Source organism: Alosa alosa, chromosome 1, assembly GCF_017589495.1.
Source record: "Alosa alosa isolate M-15738 ecotype Scorff River chromosome 1, AALO_Geno_1.1, whole genome shotgun sequence".
Taxonomy (NCBI): domain Eukaryota; kingdom Metazoa; phylum Chordata; class Actinopteri; order Clupeiformes; family Clupeidae; genus Alosa; species Alosa alosa.
The window spans coordinates 1,700,615-1,724,914 of record NC_063189.1 but is presented as its reverse complement, the minus strand read 5'-3'; the positions used below and the strand labels follow the sequence as shown (position 1 = coordinate 1,724,914).

Genomic DNA, 24,300 nt, shown 5'->3' with positions numbered 1-24,300 from the left:
TGTGTGCGCATGTGTTGCGTATGGAAGGGGTTGGTCTTGTGTGTGCGCATGTGTTGCGTATGGATGTGGCTGGTCTTGTGTGTGCGCATGTGTTGCATATGGAAGTGTGGTTGGTCTTGTGTGTGCGCATGTGTTGCATATGGAAGTGTAGTTGGTCTTCTTGTAATGCATGTGTTGCATATGGAAGATAATGGCTGGCCTTGTGTGTCTTTATGTATTGCATATGGAAATTAATAGTTTAAGCCTTGTGTGTGCGCATGTATTGCATATGGAAGTGTGGTTGGCCTTGTGTGTGCGCATGTATTGCATATGGAGTGTGGATTGGCCTTGTGTTGCAGGCGGAAGTGGTTGGTCGAAAGTATGTAAGCTGCATATGGAAGTGTGGTTGGTCTTGTGTGCGCATGTATTGCAGTGGCGGAAGTGTGGTTGGTCTTAAAGCATGTATTGTATATGGAAGTGTGGTTATTCAGTGCGCATGTGCTGCTATGGAAGTGTGGTTGGTCTGGTGCGCGCATGTGTTGTATATGGAAGTGGTTGGTCTGTGTGTGCGCATGTGTTGCATGGCAAGCGGTTGGACCCGAGCGCATGTGCTGTATAAGGAAGTGTGGTTGGTCTTGTGCGCATGCTGGGTATGGCGAAGTGTGGTTGGTTCCAAAAGCATGTGTTGCATAGTATGGAAGGGTGGCTGGTCTTGTGTGTGCGCATGTGTTGCATATGGAAGCGGGTTATCTTGTGTGCGCAGATGTGTTGCATATGGAAGTGTGGTTGGTTCCTTGTGCGCATGTATTGGTGGTTATGGAAGTGTGGTTGGTCTTGTGTGCGCATGTTGCATATGGAAGTGGTTGGTCTTGTGTGTGCGCATGTGCCGTATGGCGGAAGTGTGGCTGGTCTTGTGTGTGCGCATGTGTTGCATGGCGGGTGTGGTTGGTCTTGTGTGCGCGCATGTGTTGCATGGCGGAAGTGTGGTTGGCCTTGTGTAAAAGCATGTGTTGCAAAGGCGAAGCGTGGTTGGTCTTGTGTGCGCGCATGTACGGGCGGCGGAAGCGTGGCTGTCCTAGGGTGCGCATGTGTTGTGCGGAAGTGTGGTTATCTTGGTGTGTGCGACAAAGGTATGGGCGGAAGTGTGGTTGGCCTTGTGTGCGCATGTGTTGCATATGAAGTGTGGCTGGTCTGTGCGCGCATGCTGTGTTATAAAGCGGGCATATCTTGTGCGCATGTATTGTATATGGAAGGTGGTTATCTTGTAAAAGCATGCTGCGGCATGGAAGTGGTTGGCCTTGTGTGTGCGCATGTATTGCATATGGAAGTGGCTACCGTAAAAGCGCATGTATTGCATATGAAGTGTGGTTGGTCTTGTGTGTGTGCGCAGGTGTTGCATATGAAGTGGCTGGTCTTGTGCGCGTACGTTGCATATGAAGGTGGTTATTTTGTGCGCATGCCGTGGCGGGCGGAAAGTGTGGTTGGTCTTGTGTGTGCGCATGTTGCATATGGAAGTGTGGCTGGTCTTCCTGTGTGCGCATGTGTTGCATATGAAGTGTGGCTATTCTGTGTGTGCGCATGTTGCATATGGAAGTGTACGGTCTTGTGCGCATGTGTTGCATATGGAAGTGTGGTTGGTCTTGTGTAGCGCATGTTGCATATGAAGTGGCTATCTTCTTGTGTGCGCATGCGCCGGCGGAAGCGTGGCTGGTCTTGTGTGTGCTTACGTGCTGTATATGTTGGCGGAAGCGTGGTTATCTTGTGTGCGCATGTTGCATATGGAAGTGTGATATCTTAAAAGCGCATGCATTACATGCATGTAATATCTTGTAAAAGTATGTGTTGCATAAGTATGGTTGGTCTTGTGTGCGCATGTGTTGCATACAAGTGGCTGGTCTCTTGTGTGCGCATGTATTGCATATGGAAGTGTGGCTGGTCTTGTGTGTGTGCGCAAGGACAAAGGCGGAAGTGTGGTTATTCCAGGTGTGCGAGCGTGTTGTATATGGAAGGCAGGGTTGGTCTTGCAAAGCGCATGTATTGCATATGGAAGTGTGGTTGGTCTGTGTACATGTATTGTATATGGAAGTGTGTGGTTGGTCTTAAAGCGCATGTGCCGCATATGCGGGCGTGGTTGGTCTTGTGTGCATGTGTTGCATATGGGCGGAAGTGTGGTTGTCGTAAAGCGCATGTTGCAGGGCGGAAGTGTGGTTGGTTTTGTGTGTGCGCATGTGTTGCATATGAAGTGGTTGGTCTTAAAGCGCATGTGTTGCATACAGCGTGGCTGGCCTTGTGTGTGCTTATGTATTGCATATGGAAGTGTGGTCATCTTGTGTGCGCATGTATTGCATAAGTGGAAGCGGTTATCTTGTGTGCATGTGTTGCACATGGAAGTGTGGTTGGTCTGTGTGCGCATGTGTTGCATAAGTAGCGTGGCTGGTCTTAAAGCGCATGTGTTGCATATGGAAGTGTGGTTGGTCTCAAAAGCGCATGTGTTGCATATGGAAGTGTGGCTGGTCTCTGAAAAAGTATGTGTTGTATATGGAAGTGTGGCTGGTCTTGTAAAGCATGTGTTGCATATGGAAGTGTATGGTCTTGTGTGTGCGCATGTGTTGCAAGGTTATGGAAGTGTGGTTGGTCTTGTGCGTATGTGTTGCATATGGAAGTGTGGTTGGTCTTAAAGCGCATGTTGCATATGGAAGCGTGGTTGGTCTTGTAAAGCATGTGTTGCATATGGAAGTGTGGTTGGTCTTGTGTGTGCGCATGTGTTGCATATGGAAGTGTGGTTGGTCTTGTGTGTGCGCATGTGTTGCGTATGGAAGGGGGCTGGTCTTGTGTGTGCGCATGTGTTGCGTATGGAAGGGGGTCTGTTTGGAGGAGAGTCCAGGGCCTTTTTTAGTTGCGTATGGAAGGGGGTCTGTTTGGAGGAGAGTCCAGGCTTTTAGTTACAAGATGGAAGGGTTGTTTGAGGAGAGTCCAGGGCCTTTTTAGTTGGGCGCATGGAAGGGGTCTGTTTGGAGGGAGAGTCCAGGCCTTTTTAGTCGCGATGGAAGGGGTCTGTTTGGAGGAGTCCAGGCCTTTTTTAGTTATGTATGGAAGGGGTCTGTTTGGAGGAGAGTCCAGGGCTTTTTTAGTTCCGGTCCACTGATCTCTCAAGCTACCGGTCATCTTCCTTCTCATCCAGCGCTACTGCTTTTTACAAAAGATTCACAGCTGATACAGGCTGTAGAAAGGCAGATGCAAAACATACACAGACAAATGAAAAGAAGAGGCACCACACTGAACAAGGAGTAATGTAGAGAACACCTCACAGGCTTTAGAAAAGAAACAAATCATTATTAATATCTGTTTATTTGACTCTTCGCCTGTTTTTTGTTCTTATACTTGTTGCCAAGGGCACTAATTAATGATACTGTCGCTCAAAAATATGAGTCTTCAACAACACTATTTCAGAGAAGACTGGTTGGTGTTTTGTTTAAGGGCACTCTGACAGGTGAGTGGGCAGAAGGCTAAGAGCAGTGAATAACCTTGGCAGTGTGTGGGCCATTTTTCCCAGTGACCGTGAGGTAACTGCTGAGTGTCCCATCATGAGAGGGTTGAAAAACAAACATAGGAAATTCCAAAACAAACAAAATGAAATAAAACAAGACAAAACAAAACATAAATGCTTGTTTGGGGCATGATCCATTTGACATACTTACATATTCTGTCCATCCCATTTACAATATCACCAATATTTTTACTTTCCCCATAATCACTAAATGAATCCATCAACTTTCCTCTGAACACTAAATTGCATGTCTCTGTTCCTATTTAGGTTCAGGCATCAGAAACACAATACAACGACAATGCATGGCAGCACTAACTACCACTGACACCCAAAAACTCTTTTCCACCTTCAAAACTACTCAACCTCCACCTTCAAAATTCTACTCAATCTTCCACCTTCTCCACCTTCAAAACTTCCCACTAACTCTCCACCAAAACTCCACCAATTCCGGCACCCTTCTCCACCTTCAAAACTCTACTCAATCCTCCACCTTCAAAACTCTACTCAATCTTCCACCTTCTCCACCTTCAAAACTCTACTCAATCCTCCACCTTCAAAACTCTACTCAACCTCCACCTCCTTCACCTCCTGCATGCCCACTAGACCCTACTGCATGCCCACTACGCTAGACCCTATTCCTACTGCATGCCCACTAGACCCTACTGCATGCCCACTACGCTAGACCCTATTCCTACTGCATGCCCACTAGACCCTACTGCATGCCCACTAGACCCTATTCCTACTGCATGCCCACTAGGACCTATCCCTAATGCATGCCCACTAGACCCTACTGCATGCCTACTACACTAGACCCTACTCCTACTGCATGCCCACTAGGCACTATTCCTACTGCATACCCACTAGACCCTATTCCTACCAACCTACTCCAAAACATAGCTCCCACCATCACACCAGAAGTCACACATGTAATTAACACCTCACTGGCTTCTGGTACATTTCCAACTGCTTTCAAACTGACTCAGGTAACTCTACTGCTCAAAAAACCCCTCCTCTTGCTCCCACCCAGGTGGAGAACCATCGCCCGGTCTCACTCCTACCTTTTGTCTAGTACAGTGGTCCCCAAACTTTTTCTTCTGAGGGCCAGCTCACTATGCCTGGCTCTAAGAGAGGGCCAGAGACTCGGAGTATATCAGTAACCATAAATAGCTTAGAACTGTGAATAACAGCAGTCTACCTAGTTGAATATTCCATTACATGTAATCATAGGCTACTGCAAATACCTTTGTTAGCTGTGTTTATATTGCCATCATGCCATATCAGTGTAAAATGTAGCTCAAATGAAACAATACTAATAAAAGAGACTTAAGCACCCTAAAAAGTATTAGCAGGGAGTCCCAAAAAAGTATATTTTATTCAAAATGTGTGAACTCTGAACTCTGTCTTTGCCTACACAGCCCAAGTTGTGAACAAGCAATATCCTACACAAATAATTTAAAGTTCTCAAACTATGAGTTTTATGAAGTGCTGGCAAAACATCTGAAATGACCACTTTCACTCACCCGGATGAGAACTTTGTGAATTGTGAATTTGTATGAACATTTGAACAAGTGAATACAAAATAGAAATAATTATCCCAAAAAAGTCCCAAAAATATGACTTGAATAGAAGTTAGTTAGTTATTAACAATTAGTTGATAAACTTTTAGAATACTTTGAGCACTGAGGCAGTCAGCATAGGCATCTTACATTGTTTGCAGGTAGGCCTTAACCTAGAAATCTAGACGCGCCCCTAGCGGCTGCCAGGGCTAGTCTAGCAACTCTCCGTTGGCTTGTGAGCTCCAGAAATTGAAACTAAATCAGGCCAATGAAATCGCGGTATAGAGTCAAGTATAGGGTGGGCTTAACATAATGATTGATGGCACAGTTGCAACGGGTTTGGCTTGAATTCCCCGCTACTTGAAAACAAATAAGATGGATGTTGCTGTTGGCTAACAGTGTGACACGAAGTTGCTTTTATTAAGTTGGCAAACCTTTGAACTAGCCAACTAGCTCCTCAGGAAAACGATGGGACTCATAGCTTGCCCCTGTCCCATTGGCAGAGAGGGAATTTGAAAGACAACTGATTATCCCGACCCTCGGACTAAGCACTGCGAACGGTGAGTGCCCAGACCCTACATTTTAATGTGGGTCTGTCTCGTCAGGCTAGGTAGGCCTACATTTCATTCCATTTTCGATGGCAAACGCGAAACAGCGCCAAAACAACCACCAGTGGACAAAAACAGTATTACATGGGTACTGTTAAGACTCGCCATAGAGAATGAATGGGGGAAATTACGGAGGTTATAGTTTAATGATGTCGTACTCCCGTGCGGGCCAGATGCTATATACCACGGACATGTTTTGGGGGGCCACCCAAAATGAGGTGGTGGGCCGTATCCGGCCCGCGGGCCGTAGTTTGGGGACCACTGGTCTAGTAGATGGGGGAGGTTATCTCTGTCATATTAGAATGGTCCCCTAGGTAGCAGTATTAGTTCAGCTAAAACATAACGTAGTGAGTAGCACAGTGCTGGGCTGTTGTAGTAGTATAAGGAGACTGCCATGCTCATGTAACATATAAGTGTTCAGTAGTATTAGGAGACTCCCGTGCTCATGTAGTGCTCATATAAGTGTTCAGTGGGATTAGGAGACTGCCGTGCTCATGTAACATATAAGTGTTCAGTAGTATTAGGAGACTCCCGTGCTCATGTAGTGCTCATATAAGTGTTCAGTAGTATTAGGAGACTGCCGCGCTCATGTAATGCTCATATAAGTATAACTATATATACTCTTTTGATCCCGTGAGGGAAATTTGGTCTCTGCATTCATCCCAATCCGTGAATTAGTGAAACACACTCGGCACACAGTGACTACACAGTGAGGTGAAGCACACACTAATCCCAGCGCAGTGAGCTGCCTGCAACAACAGCAGCGCTCGGGGAGCAGTGAGGGGTTAGGTGCCTTGCTCAAGGGCACTACAGCCGTGCCTACTGGTCGGAGTTCGAACCGGCAACCCTCCGGTTACAAGTCCGAAGTGCTAACCAGTAGGCCACGGCTACCCCTAATAGAAGTAGTAGAACCCCAGATAACCGCTACTCCCCTGTCCGCCTTTCCTTATTAATGCCCACTAGACCCTAAGGATATTACATCTGGCGACGAGAAAACCGGTGAGCTAGGAAGAAGTTGGAAACGATAGGAAGAAGAAGCTTGTGAGTTCAATAATGCGGAGATTGGCTAATGTCGGGTGACGAGAAAGCTAATGCTAACCAAGACGTTGAGATCACTTGGAACACTTACTGCTTTTTAAGTATATTTTTGGGGCTTTTTATACCTTTAATCAGACAGGATAGTGGAAAATGACAGGAAGTGAGTGGGAGAGAGAGCTGGGGTGGGATCCGGAAGGTGGGAATCGAACTCAGGCCGCCGATTTTGTCAAAGACTAAATATGCCAAGTTATGGGCAGCAGGGGGCGCACTACAGTTGCAGGTCTGCTCAATGACTTTGAAAACCTCCGGCTGTGACCGTAACTATACACGAACCCGGCGAAACTACTGGAAGTAAGCGGGCGCCATTACTGAGCTGCTGCTGGGTAGCGTTGTGCCATTACTGAGCTGTTGCTGGGTAGCGTTGCGCCATTACTGAGCTGTTGCTGGGTAGCGTTGTGCCATTACTGAGCTGTTGCTGGGTAGCGTTGCGCCATTACTGAGCTGTTGCTGGGTAGCGTTGTGCCAGTGCCTCCTATTGGATTGTGTCCACTGGGATAACAGCCGGCGATTTACGACTGTCTCACTACTTCATTCATAATGTCGAGTGGGAAACATGTTCCGTTTTCAATTGTTCCCATAGCAGCAATAAAATTACCAGTTGGAACAAAAAAAAAGTGAGATACACAAAATACCCCGACTGCCCCTGTCTGGTAGCCTAACGTTACCATACGGTTTGCACAGATAGCAGTTAGCTGTACCTTACCCTTTCCTTTTGAAATGTGAAAATTAGATAAACAATGTTCACAAATGAAAAACATGAATTTGTTTATTTGATATCCATTCATTTATTTATTGTTACCAAATGGACAGATATTTTTCTAGTTTCCTCGTTAGCTAGCCTAGCTAGCATAGTTATTGCTGACGTTAGAGCTACAGTAGTTAAGTAGATATAATATCAACCTAGTCCCAATTATGTCTTTATTTCCTCATTCTCTACTCTAAACTATTTTCATAAATAATCTGTAAGATCGCTTGTACCTTCATCTGTGACCGGAGGCCACTGTCTAACATCCAGTGTTGGACAAGTTACTGAAAATTAGTAATTAGTTACAGTTACTTCTTTCAAAAGTAATTGAATTACCTTACCAATTACTGTATATCAAAAGTAATTAGTTACTAGAGAAAGTAACTTTTGAGTTACTTTTAAGTCTGCTTTTAAAATGTCAATATTGTAACAAACTGCACAGTTGTCTTAGAATGGTTTTTATTGGTTACGCACCAAAACACACGAACGCATAATGCCGGGCCAGACCTGGCCCTTATGCTCCAGCACTAAACATCTATGTGAGGCTGTATCTACAACACACACTAGTTAGACCCGGTTATGAACACTGTAATCAACTATAAACATAAACACGACAGTCAGGACGCACAACATTGGTAACTTGCATGGTTAACATTAACATTCAACATAACACATCAACCGAACAGCATCATGGGAGCACAGTCATGAACAGCTAGGCTCAGATCATTACAATATGAACAGTACTGAGTAAACCTAATTTTTAGACCTATTTATTGTAGTTTCAACGGGCCTTCAAATCAATAGCCTTGTGCATGAGTTCTCAAACTTTTTCCGACCACAAAACATTCTACAATGCATGAAGGCTTCCCTGACCTTGTTTTATTTCACCCTCACCATCTAGGTGGTTTGATAGATATGTACAGCACACTGCCTACTGCTTGCCTTCTACTACTACTAGTATGCATGGTGGTGCACTGACACTGAATTCTGCAATATAGTAATAAGTTATTATTGGGGGCCAAGCAGCGAAGCTGCGAGGACCTCATTGTGGGCCAGATGTACGTACATTTGCGAACGTAGCGTTATCAGCGTCATAGACAAACCGCACATTGCGAATGCTGTCAGACCCAAGTTTCCGTCGTATTTATCAATCGTTCAATCCTTAGTGTAAACTGCGCCTTTCTCTGCCTTTCTCCGCCCATAAACGCAATTTACGAACGTCCACAACTGAATGGCAGCGCCTACATACAAGCGCAGTTGAATGAAGTTAACTGATGACAACATTAAAAAAATCAAACGTTTAGCGATCATGAAATAATACCATACATGATAAGATGTAAACAAGCAAGGAGATAATGAAGATCAGTAGTTCTACTCAAAATGCTTGTGCACGTAGGCTATGGAAGATTGGTCAAATCTAGCAAGTAGGAAAGTTTAAGTGAATGACGTGAAAGTGAAAGTAAGACATTCGAAAGGCCAACGAAAGTTAATGTTGCTTTTGATAGTACAAAGACATACAAAACTGGTGCTCTAAATAGCGATTCTGTTGTCTTTGAAAGGTTCTCTTATTAACCCTTAGAACCCTAAGCTGTTTTTAGGGCATTTTCACTACCTTTATTCATAAGGATTTTTTCTGGTCATTGTAAGTGCCACACACACATATTATCATTTCATGTATTAGTACTAGCATTGATTTTATTTTGATTTTTAAAGAATTAAATTATAAAAATCATATGATAAAAATTCTTATATTTTGACCTGTATCTCACCACAGCAAGCTCATAGCTCTACATGCATTTCATGTGTGTGTAGGGCAGACTGTCCTGAAACGGCAATATAATTGCCATGTTGGAGGGATACTCTGGGGCTGAGCAATTTACAGAAATATGTGGTGTGTGATTTACAGAAATAAATGCCATTTTTTATTTAGTGATGAAAAATGACCATTCTGCACTCCATATCTGTGACACGAACTGATCTGACCTGACTTGACCCGTTTGCCTGTTAGCATGTGTGACTATGGTGTATGCACACATGATGATTCTCAACTTTTTACTGCATTGCCATGAACAAAGTAAAGGCAAAAAAGGTGTTTCTTTGTTGAACAAATTGGGATGCCATGCAGGAATTTGCTAGGATCTCAAAACCCGATTATGAACATGTTTTGCCATAGAGAAACACACAATAGCGTTGGATTATAAACATGCTTTGCCACAAAAACAGACAAAAACGTGGGGTAAGTCCAGCTATATGAAGTTATTATTTTGCTGTCACTTCGTCTGTTTTATAACAGAAGGATGTATTTGGTATCAAATGATAGCTCTGTGTCTCCTCTTTCATCTAACATACGTGGCATATATATCCGATCACGGGTCCGCGAGTAATTACTCCGAGAGTAATGGGTGTGCAGCGTTGGTTTGTGTACATGACGTTAATATTTTGCAGTAAATAAGCCAGAAAGATCGATGGTCCATGGTACAAATGGATAGCCCTGTTTCTCCTCTTTCATCTGATATGCTTGCCATATCTATGCGATCACGGATTCGCGAGTAATTCAAACGAGAGTAATGGGTGCGCAGGTGAACGCAGAGAAGTATAGACTGTAAATATGATGCAATTTGATTTAATTTCATGATTTTTTTTTATTTTCATACTTGATCGTACAGACAAGTACGTAGTCTCTTTGTAAAGCCCCACTTCTTCTCTGTCATGCAATAAAGGTTTTATCTCGTTGCAATGAACAGTCGCTGAGCAATGTAACAAGGAAGAAAGGGTGTGTTTTTTGATGCACTTTGCTTCAATCGGGTTCTAAGGGTTAACGCATTGAACTGCAATTTGGATTAACACCTGCTTTTACAAGGTGGAAGTATTTAGGCGCAGAATAGACGTGCGCTTTCAGGAGCAGTCTTTGTACATACCGCGGAATACATAATTAGGCACTCTTTACTCTTCCCCTCCCATCTTTTTACGCTAAACTCCCACTTTCCCCTGGATCCTCCCATGAATGCATATGCATGACATTAAAAACGCAATCTGCCACTTTCAGCTCCCGCGACAGGCAGTTTGCGCTTTTAAATCATTGCGGCCTGTTTGTACATACCTCGCAATGATTTTACACGCACGTTGCGAAACAAATACGCCTGAAGTGGGCGCAAAAGCGTTAGTACATCTTGCCCTGTGTTTCTACGTTTTCCTATTATTATTATTATATGCAATGGGAGTCTATGGCAGCCCATAGATGGTAAAAAGTTGGGAAATTTGGCACACTGATTGGGGACGGTCCCATGATTCATGTCACCAAGTTTCATGTCGGCAACTCGAACCCTCTAGCGCCACCAACAGGCCAAAGTTGGACGTGCGTTCATGCACGTAACTTTTGACCTGTTGGTCCGATTTTCAAAAGTCAGGTATTGTTGGAATCCTTGGACCAAGCCGAGTTCAACGCATCCTATGACGCCATTTTCCGCCATGATGGATTTTCCGCCATTTTGGATTTCATCAAAAACACTTAAAATGTATCAGGGGTCACATACTTTCTCTGATTCCCACCAAATTTGACACAGATCATCTTCAGACCAAGCCTCACAAAAGTTATCACTTTTTGTCTTTGGAAGTATTACCGTTCGTCCGTAAAAGCCAATCAAAATTTGCGGCGAAGCCGCCAAACAGGACGTGAGCTCATATCTCAGCAACCCTTGCATGTATCAAAACCAAACTTGGTACATTGACTCACGACCCCATCAGGAGAACCCTCAAGAAATTTGGTGACCTTTGACCTCTAGGGGACGCTGTAATTCACAAACATGCCTTTTGGCCTGTAGCTGCTGCTGTGCTTAGAATTAAATTGTACCGGTGGTGTCTGGTAATACTGTAAAAAGGTCCTTAGGTCAACTGAGGGCAACTTGTCACATCAATATAATTTATTCGGCCGCCATATTTGATTTGATCAAAAACACCAACAATTTCGCACAGGTCACAAATTTCATCTGATCTTCACCAAAATTGGCACAGACCATCTTCAGACCATGCCTTGTCACTTCATTTATTTCTGTAACAATTGATAGAAGCGTTAAGCCCATCACATCCAATCGAAATTTGTGGCGAAGCCGCCAAACAGGAAGTGAGCTCATATCTCAGCAATCGTTGCATGTATCAAAACCAAACTTGGTACATGGACTCATGACCCCATCAGGTGAATGCCGAAGAAATTTTGTGACCTTTGACCTCTAGGGTCACTGCAATTAGCAAAATGCATTTTGCCTTGCAACTTTGACGCATAGACGTGAAACTTGCTTTGACAGCTTATGGCCATACGTCTGATTGCAGCATTGAGCTAACAGCATTTCGTTGCCATGGTTACTCCGGCCTATCTGCTTGGCCCCCTCATTGCTGCTTGCAGCTATATTTATCATTATTATTGCAGTCCTTCTGTAGGCTACATGGAATGAGTTCAATGGGATGTAATGTGAAACAATGTTAAATGGCCTATTTTCAAAGGCGTTATTGTCTGCTCACACACACATACAACCTTAGGTTATCCTCATCCTGCTTTGAACACAGTTGTATTATATAGCATTTTAAACACCACCAGTTTGGGAAAAGCCTGCGCTGCACAAGTGCTGACCTACCAAATAAGTTCAAATACGCATCCGAGGGTTTGGGTTGTCGCGCACTATGCAGAAGGTTACTCTTCAGCTGATAAGGTGTTCCAGAGAGAAGTTGCATGTTCCGTCGCAGACAAATGAATCCATAACACCATGGACGTCAATTCCGATGTAAACATACTGTGCAAATAACTCAAGTCGCTGTAGTACATAGGGTAGGCTATTTGGAGGTTTCTTTATCTGGTAAGTGAAATCTGCATTTTCCTCTCGAGTTAAACGTGTGCTTGCTTGTGCCAAGGCTATATATAGGCTACTGTATGTAGGCCTATTGGTGTTGTGGCGTGGCTATGTTGTAAGAATGAGAAATTGATATAATGAGGCTTTTGCGCAATAGGCGAAAAAGAGCAGAGATAAAATAAACAACAATGCGCTTTTACTGTAGTGGAGCTTACGAGATGGAAACGAAAGGGAAAAGGCTTTTAAGATCCCCATTTAAATTGTAGCCTAATGCACCCGTGTGTGTTTTAGCATATGTACGAAATAAGGAGGAATGTGAGGAGGCTCCTATTAACTGTAAAGAATGCATCTGCAATCTAAACATGAAACACAATCGCAGTCGGGAGACGTTAGATTAGAAGCAGCAAATGTGCATCTGTCATCTTGTCTGCAGTCGTTCATTCAAGATCAACAGAGTAATGCAAGTAATGAACCCTTTGAAATTTCAGTAATTGTAATTGCATTACTTAATTTACAAAAATACCTCGTTACATGCTCATTACCACTAAAAGTAGTGGAATTACAGTAACGAGTTACTTTGTAACGCATTACTCCCAAAACTGCTAATCATCATCAACCCAACAAGCCATACTGCCTGGCTGTAGCTGTCTAACATCATCAACCCAACAAGCCATACTGCCTGGCTGTAGCTGTCTAACATCATCAACCCAACAAGCCATACTGCCTGGCTGTAGCTGTCTAACATCATCAACCCAACAAGCCATACTGCCAGGCTGTAGCTGTCTAACATCATCAACCCAACAAGCCATACTGCCTGGCTGTAGCTGTCTAACATCATCAACCCAACAAGCCATACTGCCTGGCTGTAGCTGTCTAACATCATCAACCCAACAAGCCATACTGCCTGGCTGTAGCTGTCTAACATCATCAACCCAACAAGCCATACTGCCTGGCTGTAGGTCATTGAGGGTGCGTTATCACGGAGGTTTGTTTACATACCAGTAACAGCTCAGTAATGGCGTCGCCACAAGATGGCAGCCTCCACAGAACGCTCGTCGGATTCGTGTATAATAATAATAATAATAATAATAATAATAATAATAAAGCTTTATTTGTATAGCACCTTTCATACACAGAATGCAGCTCAAAGTGCTTTACATTTGAAGCATGTAACACAATAATAGTCAGTCAGTCATTATCAATCACTTTTCTTTGCTGTTTATGTTATACTCAGCAACATATCAAAAATATAGAAAATGACGTCATAAGACTGTCATAATATAATAAAATATATTTTAATGTCCCCATGGAATTTGTTTGACGTCATAAGACGTATAGACCCTTTCAAGAGAGTTCCATTATCAGCATCATAGTTGGCCCCACAAGGCTTCCGTTTCAACATTCCATATGTTATCTTAATGCAGAGGAAGTAGATTGGGAACCAAATAGAATGTGTAAAATGTGTAAAGCTCAAGTCAAACAGCTACCAGTAGTGGTCGTAGCCAAACCTGTTAGGCAGGGCATGGATAAAGGAGCTAGGAATGAACTGTGTTCTTATAAATAAGATGGAGCAGCAAGAACTGACATTGCAGAATGTGCTACGGCAGAACGAAGAGGTTTTCAAGGAGGAACCTGGAGTGGGCCGGCAGCGCAAATATGCGTTAAAGAAGGCGTGGTTCCAAAGTTCTATAAACCCAGGCCAGCAGTGGCGATTCTAGACATTTTTAACAAGGGTGGCCCTAGTGGGGCACTGATTAATTCAAGGGTGGCATGAGGCAAAACATCCAGATAAATAGAAACAGGCTCAAGATGTTAAATTAGCACAAATACATTAGGAAAACCATGCACCAAACTAACCTGACCCTAGCCAGATGAATGTCGTTCCGCTTAGCTCCGCCTAGCTTCACTCACATCCATCTGGGACCTCTTCCATTGAGAGTGATTTCTCCAACCAACTTTATGGTTTAGCCAATCAGGACGCAGGGCGAGAGTTTCATAGATGTGACATAGCGTAGAAGCGACTGTGAGTCTGTTATTAGCGCCACGGGTTGGCTTCGATGTGAGTGGTTGAAGTAGCACGCCAATAGATGACGGACAAGTGGCTTATTCAATCATATGCAAGCATTTTTTGATTAGGCCCAGCCTTCTGAAGCAACACTTCAATGGATCGGTTCCAGATGGATGAGTGGAGCTAGGCGGAGCGAAATTCATCTGGCTATTGCCAGGTTAGCACCAAACACCATACTCATCAATTGAAGGGCAAAGACCATACTCTCACATACTGTAAAATGTCTTTGTATTTGAATACAATGCAAATACAAATAAACAAACATATTAAATCTAAGTTGTCTATCAATGGGTTATGCTGAGCTAAAACAAATTCCATGGGGACATTAAAATATATTTTATTATATTATGGCTATCTATGGCCATCTATTTTTGTAGCTGTTAAAATAATTTGACCTGCTTTTTTTGTCCGAGCTGGCAAAGAGCTATAACAAAGTAATCCCAAATCAACAAACACCTCTCAACTAAATGCTTAAAATACTTTTGTATGAAACAGGAATGAAACACCAATTAAAGACTTACCTTAATCTAATCATAACGTTACATTAATAATGCTACAGACCCTAAGGCTCAATCCCATTTGTCATTCTTCTCCTTCCCCTAGCCTACCCCTTGTCCCTCGAACCAGAGAGGCAATACATAGGGGTGAGAATATTCCCTTGGATATAGGACATCATGCACTAGCCTATAGGGGACAACAAGGATGAGCACTTTCAGCTCTGAACAAAACCGTTTAGGAATTCTTTAAGCAAAAGTGGAACGTGCACAATGTTTCATTTATCCCTCCTGGTCGGGACGAATAAAACAGGCATGGGGGACGAAATAAACAGTTTAGCCTAAGCTACGTAAACTTCCCAAAATTTAAATATTTCACAACAAATCCTTGACTGGTTGAATGGTCACCAGAATTCATATCGCTACCTGTAGCTAGCCTAGATGCGACGAGTGTTTATGAGTGAGCTTGATGAACCATAAATGAAAAGTTGTCTTAACATTACATTAGGACCAGGCTTGGAATTTCATAATTTTAGGGGCAAGGCCACTTGGCCTTCAGTTGGGCATGTTTTGCAGGGGGCACAAAGGCCACACGTCAGGGCACCAAGGCTAAAGTTAACTATACAGTAGACATACAAATGATCAAAGTTGTATTTAGTCTATTCACAGCAGTAGACCTGCATCGCTGTATGAAACATGACAAAAACATGAAACATGACATATTACATAGGACTGTAAATCATCTGATTTTAATATTTACAGATATCTAGGCTGTATTTAACATTTATGTTTTATTTGGCCTGCTATGAAATTTAAAGCCAAAAGTTGGACATGCATGTAGAAATTTGCTGCAAATTCAAAACCGGATTACTCTGGAATTGCTGTCTGTACAAGGGGATGCTTTACACCTTTGTGGTCGGTAAGGTCTGTTTATTCTGATATGTTTGTATGTATTGTTTGTATATGGGAAGAGTTCGCAAAGCATTCCACCGAGATGAATGGGTAGGGAGATGGGCACAGAACTGTATAATAATATGATTGAATTAAAGTTACTTTTCCCGCGAACCGTTTATCCCAGCAACTAGTGGCTAACATTGTTTAAAAGCTAAGAAAAAGCTCTTTCATGTGGTGTGATACATGTAATGTCTGTGTGATGAGTAGGCTACTTCGCAAGTAGTTCAAAAGAGAAGAATGGGTGAATTTGGATGCTCTTTCTTGCCGTGCGCTGTCACTTTCTCCACTGCGTAAAAGACTAAATTAATTTGCACTGTGAATGCTTAAGATTATTTTGACAGGCCATAGGTTAAATGAAAATCGCTATTAGTCGGATGCAAAGCAGAATATTGAAAGAAGTGAGCACCAAGGCCACAGTGGCCTGTGAACCTCCGATTTTCAAACCTTGATTAGGACAGTATAATCATTTACTTTTACAAAAGTAGGCCCACAGTTAACACATAATGACCTAGCAAATGTTGGCTGGGCAGGCTAGGTACAATAAGCAGGAAAATTAGTCTAGGATGACGTGATTCAACAAACGCAACTTGTGTGTGTGATTAGATAAATAGGCACTGGCGGATGCGAAAGGTAAATAGATATCTTTGCGTGTTAGCACATGCAGTAGCCTGTAGGCCTAAACTCACATGCTAAAAACATCAAGTCATGTATAGTGGCAAGTGTGTTTGCCACTTTCCAAAGTCTGTCTGACACTTCAAACTAGCGCTGCAAATGCGTCAAGAAAGGTCTCGCCTTAGATTGTCATAATGGCCAATCGTAGACTAGGATTTCGGGGTGGCACCTGGGGAGGCCAATCGAATTTCAAGGATGGCCTGTGCCACCCAAAGCCACCCCTCTGGCTCCGCCCCTGTTTTGAGGAGTCTAAGCGACTCATGCCGTCGTCTGACATGTTAGTGCGTTATGACAGCCATCTCAACATTATGCCACTCATGCATGCAGTCGTCTGACGTCTGACGTGCATTATGACAGCCATCTCAATATTATGCCACTCATGCATGCAGTCGTCTGACGTGCGTTATGACAGCCATCTCAACATTATGCCACTCATGCATGCGTCTGACGTGTTGACACGTCGTTATGACAGCCATCTCAACATTATGCCACTCATGCATGCAGTCGTCTGACGTGTTGGTGCATTATGACAGCCATCTCAACGTTATGCCACTAATGCATGCAGTCGTCTGACATGCGTTATGACAGCCATCTCAACATTATGCCACTCATGCATGCAGTCGTCTGATGTCTGACGTGCGTTATGACAGCCATCTCAACATTATGCCACTCATGCATGCAGTCGTCTGACGTGTTGGTGCATTATGACAGCCATCTCAACGTTATGCCACTCATGCATGCAGTCGTCTGACGTGCGTTATGACAGCCATCTCAACATTATGCCACTCATGCATGCAGTCGTCTGACGTGTTAGAGCGTTATGACAGCCATCTCAACATTATGCCATTCATGCAGTCGTCTGACGTGTTAGAGCGTTATGACAGCCATCTCAACATTATGCCACTCATGCAGTCGTCTGACGTGTTAGAGCGTTATGACAGCCATCTCAACATTATGCCACTCATGCATGCGTCTGACGTGTTGACACGTCATTATGACAGCCATCTCAACATTATGCCACTCATGCATGCAGTCGTCTGACGTGTTGGTGCATTATGACAGCCATCTCAACGTTATGCCACTAATGCATGCAGTCGTCTGACGTGCGTTATGACAGCCATCTCAACATTATGCCACTCATGCATGCAGTCGTCTGATGTCTGACGTGCGTTATGACAGCCATCTCAACGTTATGCCACTCATGCATGCAGTCGTCTGACGTGTTGGTGCATTATGACAGCCATCTCAACATTATGCCACTCATGCATGCAGTCGTCTGACGTGCGTTATGACAGCCATCTCAACATTATGCCACTCATGCATGCAGTCGTCTGACGTGCGTTATGACAGTCATCTCAACATTATGCCACTCATGCATGCAGTCGTCTGACGTGTTAGAGCGTTATGACAGCCATCTCAACATTATGCCACTCATGCAGTCATCTGACGTGTTAGAGCGTTATGACAGCCATCTCAACATTATGGCACTCATGCAGTCATCTGACGTGTTAGAGCGTTATGACAGCCATCTCAACATTATGCCATTCATGCAGTCGTCTGCTGTGTTAGAGCGTTATGACAGCCATCTCAACATTATGCCATTCATGCAGTCGTCTGATGTGTTAAAGCGTTATGACAGCCATCTCAACATTATGCCACTCATGCAGTCGTCTGACGTGTTAGAGCGTTATGACAGCCATCTCAACATTATGCCACTCATGCAGTCGTCTGACGTGTTAGAGCGTTATGACAGCCATCTCAACATTATGCCACTCATGCAGTCTGACGTGTTAGAGCGTTATGACAGCCATCTCAACATTATGCCACTCATGCAGTCTGACGTGTTAGAGCGTTATGACAGCCATCTCAACATTATGCCACTCATGCAGTCGTCTGACGTGTTAGAGCGTTATGACAGCCAAAAAGACCTGATCCTGTCCTGCGACTCTTCTCCTTACGGAGTGGTGTGGTGTCGGCGCATCGCATGCCAAATGGACAGGACAGGAGACCAATCAGTGCCAATCAGCTCCACTTTCCGACCACATGCTGTTATGGAATCAGAGCTGTGCAAGACTGTGTCCAGCGTAATAATCAAGGAACACAGCAGCACAATGATATCATGCATGTGTGGATGCATGTGTGTGTGTGTGTGCATGTGTGTTCGTGCGTGTGTGCATGCGTGCGTGTGCATGTGTGTTCGTGCGTGTGTGTGTGCATGTGTGTCTGTTCGTGCGTGTGTGCATGCGTGTGTGTGTGCATGTGTGTATGTGTGTTCGTGTGTGCATGTGTGTATGTGTGTTCGTGTGTGCATGTGTGTATGTGTGTTCGTGTGTGCATGCGTGTGTGCATGTGTGTATGTGTGTTCGTGTGTGCATGCGTGTGTGTTCGTGCATGCGTGTGTGCATGCGTGTGTGCATGTGTGTTTGTGCGTGTGTGTGTATGTGTGTGCATGCGTGTGTGTGTGTGTGTGTGTGTGTGTGTAGTCAACACTGAACCAAACACACTCTTCAGACTCCAGCAGTTTCTGAATGAAAAGCTTTAATAAATAGACAGTCTGTCTTTGAACAAATAAAAACAAAACAGCTCAAATTAAATTAAATTAAATACACCATTTCAGTTAACATTCGGTCAAATAACGGAAACAGATTTGATTAAGATGGCTCCAACTACACAGAGCTGCTGAAATCAAACACGCTGTTTCTGAAGTCTGACCCCTTACTCTTCTAACTCAGACTGCCTGGTAAAGGGTTAAAGGTCACAAACAAACATCTGAAAGCAAAGACATTTTCATTCCCTAATGTGCGAGTGTGTGTGTGTTTGTGATCTTTAAACCGCACGGAATAAAGCTGTGGCGTCTCCCAGAAGAAACCTAAGTCCACACACACATACACACATGCCCGCGCGCACACATGCACACACACACATATGCAAGTAATCTCTTAAAAACCCAACATCTCACCATAAGAACCTTCTGAAACATCTCACCATTAGAACCTTCTGAAAAATCTCACCATAAGAACCTTCTGAAACCTCTCACCATTAGAGCCTTCTGAAGCCTCTCACCATTAGAACCTTCTGAAGTTAGAACACAGGGCAGGGCACCATTAGAACCTTCTGAAGTTAGAACACAGGGCAGATCGCCATTAGAACCTTCTGAAGTTAGAACACAGGGCAGGGCGCCATTAGAACCTTCTGAAGTTAGAACACAGGGCAGGGCGCTTTGCGGTGTCCGTGGCCACAGGCCGAGCGGACAGTTCCAAGTTCTGCTATCCACTCGGGAGCAAAAGGAATGACCCCACGGAGAACTTCTAAAGGAACACCAACACGGAATGTCTAAAGGAACAAATCTCAAATATACAAAGCGGTTCCCTTGGTCACTATATACATCTGTGCAGTTTAGTGCTGCGCTGGGTTTCGTCCCCCAAAATGGACACACATGAAGACATAGGTAAGAGACCCACACACACACACACACACACTCACACACAGGCACACACACACACATAGGCACACACACATGCACACACACACACACACATGAACACATAGGTAAGAGACCACACACACACACACACACACACACACACATGAACACATAGGTAAGAGACCCAACAGCTCGTAAGGCATGGACGCACACACGCACACACACACACACACACACACAAACCACAGGGCACTTCTGACACAGCTTGTAAGGTCTCCATGACAACCATATGGAGGATGCAGTCTCCACTGAATGGTCCTGAGGCTCTGTGCCAACTCTGCTCAGGCAGAGGGGTGTGTGTGTGTGTGTGTGTGTGTTTGTATGTGTGTGTGCGTGTGTGTGTGTGTGTGTGTGTGTGTGTGTGTCGTGCGTGTGCATGTGTATGTGTGTGTGTGTGCATGTGTGTGTGTGTGTGTGTAAAGCCTAGGGTATCAGATTCCAAGGGAGAACTTCAGGCAGAAAAATAGCAATTCCAAAATCATTAGGGCTGCCATTCAGTGATTCCCTCCAGGGTCAAAGGGCTCAGGCAGAGGTGTGTGTGTGTGTGTGTGTGTGTGTGTACATTAGAGCTGCCAGTCAGTGATTCCCTCCGGGGTCAAAGGGCTTCCACTCCTGATGTCTGGCCACGCACAGCACAGCGCATCTCTAGTCTCCTAGCAACCGCTGGGTTGACCGCTTGTGTTGGGTTCTAGTGTTCGCTTGGGCTCCGGTGTGGAATGTTCAGACGTACTGCTCCTCTAGAACCTCCCGGACCCGCGGACTCTCCCTGGAGTTCTGTCCATGGCCATGCTCTGCGGCGCGAGGCGTCCGGTGGGGGTGTGTGTCGGGGGTCGTGAGGGGGGGGGCACTTGTCTATGAGCAGGTGTTCCTCTGCTCCATCGCCCCCCTCACGGTCCTGCTCTGCCCGCCCCCGCCTGTCGTCACGGTGACGGTTGTTGACGTCCTGCTCGGCCGGCGTTCTGGTGTTCCGCTCTCTCCGACGCCTCACGGTCCACAGCACACACACACACACACACACCAGCCACAGCAGCACGAACAACACACACAACAGCGGAAGCAGGTAGTCTGTGTGTGTGTGTTTGTGTGTGTTTTGTGTGTGTGTTTGTGAGTGTTTGTGTGTGTGTTTGTGTGTATTTGTGTGTGTGTGTGTGTGTGTGTGTGTATGTGTGTGTGTGTGTGTGAGTGTGTGTGTGTGTGTGTGTGTGTGTTATGTGTGTGTGTGTGTGGAAATTAATGTTGGGGGGGTGGTAGTGAAAAGATAAAGGCTTTAAAGAAAAAAGAATAAAAGTTCATATCGCAGATGGTCATGTACACTGCACTGTTTGCTTTTGAGTTTGTTTGGGTATGCGTGCGTGCGTGTGTGCGTGTATGTGTGTGTGTGTGTGTGTGTGTGTGTGTGTGTGTGTGTGTGTGTGTGTGTGTGTGTGTGTGTGTGTGTGTGTGTGTGTGTGTGTGTGTGTTGTGTGTGTGTGTGTGTGTGGGTGGGTGTGTGTTACAGTATGTACAGATACATTATGTTAATTGTGTGTGTGTGTGTGTGTTACAGTACAGTGCAGATACAGTATGTTAATTGTGATGGCATCAGTGTTTAAATGTTGAACTCTCATATGGTGAATGTGTGTGTGTGTGTGAGTTACGGACCTCTTGATGGTGATAGCACTGGCGTTTGGATGTTGACCTCTCGTATGGCAAGTAGCAGGGTGCTGTTGTAACGTTTTGACAGAGCGGCGATGACCGTCCGCATCACTTCCTGTATCTTGGGATGCTCATGGCGCACATAGGACTGGAGATAAACAAACAAAAAACAAACAATAAACAAACAAACAAACAAACAAACACACACACTTATATAAACCACTCACCCGTATATAAACACACTTACAACACACCCGCATATAAACACACTTACACACTTACAACACACCCCCATATAAACACACTTACACACTTACAGCACACACACACACAAACACACTTACAGCACACACACACACATAAACACACTTACAGCACACACACACATAAACACACTTACACACTTACAGCACACACACACACACACACATAAACACACTTACAGCACACACACACACATAAACACACTTACACCACACACACATTAACACACTTACAGCACATACACACACATAAACACACTTATGCATTTTACATACTCGCCGTTCCCGACCGGTAGCGAGACAATGTGACGTCAAAATGACGTAAATCGCCAGGATTTTGATGAACTAGTTGGAGGGCGACAGGTGCAGTTCGGAGGACTGATTTGTTACAGTCGTGAACTTTTTATAGTTTGCTGGAAAAGTTAACACAATTACCAGCGAGAGTTGCAACACATGGAATTAAGAGGAAAGAATAGAAACGATTTACTTTTAACCAAAGGATTTCTGCTAAGACCTGAACAAAATCTCTTTCCACTTTATGAAATTACACAAACTCAACCAGCTTCTAGCTAGCTAGCCAGCTAGCTAAAATTATTAACATTTCTCTCGGGATGAATAAAGTATCTATCTAGCTAGCTAGCTAGCTGCACACACCTTGGAAACTAGATGATAATGATGGTAGTTGTGAATAGCAGCAACCGAAGTCTATCATCACAGAGGCTAGCTTTTACATTGACGGCAATGCTACTGACAGCTAAGATTGCTTCTTCTACGGTATAAAGTAGGCAGCAATAGCCTTTTCACAACAGCGACACCTCTGTTCAGGAGAATACTGCAACTAGTCAATGCTTAACCACCAGGGAGTATAAATTGTTACACCAGCTCCCGTGGCGTCTGAATGTCGTGCCTTCAGGTCGAAGAATGGGCGGTATGTAACAGCCTTTACACTTTACAATGTGTGTTGTCTGTATGCTACTGAGACCTTGAATTTCCCCTGGGGACCAATAAAGTATCTATCTATCTATCTAGCTCACCAACATATAAACACACTTACACTCAGGAGGAGAGGAAGAAAGAAGGAGAGGAGGAGAGGAGAGAGTAAGGAGAGAGCGGAGGAGAAGAAAAGAGAGGAGTAAGGAGAGGCCCGGAGGAGGAAAAGAGGGAGGAAGAAGGGAGGAGGGAGGGGAGGGAGGGAGGGAGGGAGGAGAGAGAAGGGAGGGAGGGAGGGAGGAGGGGGAGAGAAGGAGGAGAAGGAGGGAGGGAGACAGAGAGAGGAGAGAGAAGGAGGAGAGAGAGGGAGAAGAGAGAGAAGGAGGAGAGAGACAGAGAGAGAGGGAGAGGAAGAGAGAGAGAAGAGAGAGGGAGGGAGAAGAGAGAGGGGAGAGAGCAGAGAGAGGAAGAGAGGAGAAGAGAGAGAGGAAAAGAGAGAGAGGAAAAGAGAGAGGGGAGAGAGCAGAGAGAGGATTAGAGGAGAAGAGAGAGAGGAAAAGAGAGAGGGGAGAGAGCAGAGAGGATTAGAGGAGAAGAGAGAGGGGAGAGAGGAAGAGAGGAGAAGAGAGAGAGGAAAAGAGAGAGGGGAGAGAGCAGAGAGAGGAAGAGAGGAGAAGAGAGAGAGGAAAAGAGAGAGGGGAGAGAGCAGAGAGAGGAAGAGAGGAGAGAGAAGGAGAGAGGGAGAAGAGAGGAAGAGAGAGAAGAGGGGAGAGGGGGGAAGGAAGAGAGGAAGAGGAGGGGAGGAAAAGGAGGAGAACAGAAGAAGGGGTATATAAAAAGACAGACTCCTCACCATGGCAACCTCCACAGCACTGATGTGTGAATGTGACTGGTCACACAGAATGAGGAGGGTGTGGTTTTGGGCCAGGCTTCGCATGATTGGCAGGTACCGGAGCTCAGAACATACTCCCTCCACTGTTGAACCCTGCCCTCCAAACACAACCACACACAAACACACACACATACACACCCACATATACACACAAGTACACACTCACTTACAGATTTTCAGAATACATAATGTGCTTACATCATTGCAAAGGATTTCTCCAATGTTTTCTCAGTTAGCCTTTTAAAATGATATCAGATTAGTTAACAGAATGTGCCTTTGCAACATTGGATGAATGCTGCTGATAACGATCCGCCATTTCTTTCTACAACAGTCGAGATCAATCTATATGACACATCTATATGCTATAAGATCAATATTCACAATCTATATGACACATCTATATGCTATAAGGTCAATATTCACAATCTATATGACACATCTATATGCTATAGGATCAATATTCACAATCTATATGACACATCTATATGCTATAGGATCAATCTATCCTCAATCTACAACAGTCGAGTAAAAGCC

The 24,300-nt window shown here is 44.4% G+C and overlaps 1 protein-coding gene across 1 annotated transcript in view; it reads right to left on the bottom strand.

The window, feature by feature from the left end:
- Positions 1-19,760: 19,760 nt before the first annotated feature.
- LOC125299942 (protein jagged-2-like) overlaps positions 19,761-24,300 on the bottom strand; it is a 27,029-nt gene continuing 22,489 nt past the window's right edge. The window contains exons 17-19 of the mRNA XM_048251434.1: positions 23,728-23,859; positions 21,688-21,829; positions 19,761-19,870 (exon numbers count right to left, since the gene is read on the bottom strand). Of these exons, the coding sequence (XP_048107391.1) occupies positions 19,761-19,870; positions 21,688-21,829; positions 23,728-23,859 (384 nt within the window). The remainder of the gene's footprint in view (positions 19,871-21,687; positions 21,830-23,727; positions 23,860-24,300) is intronic.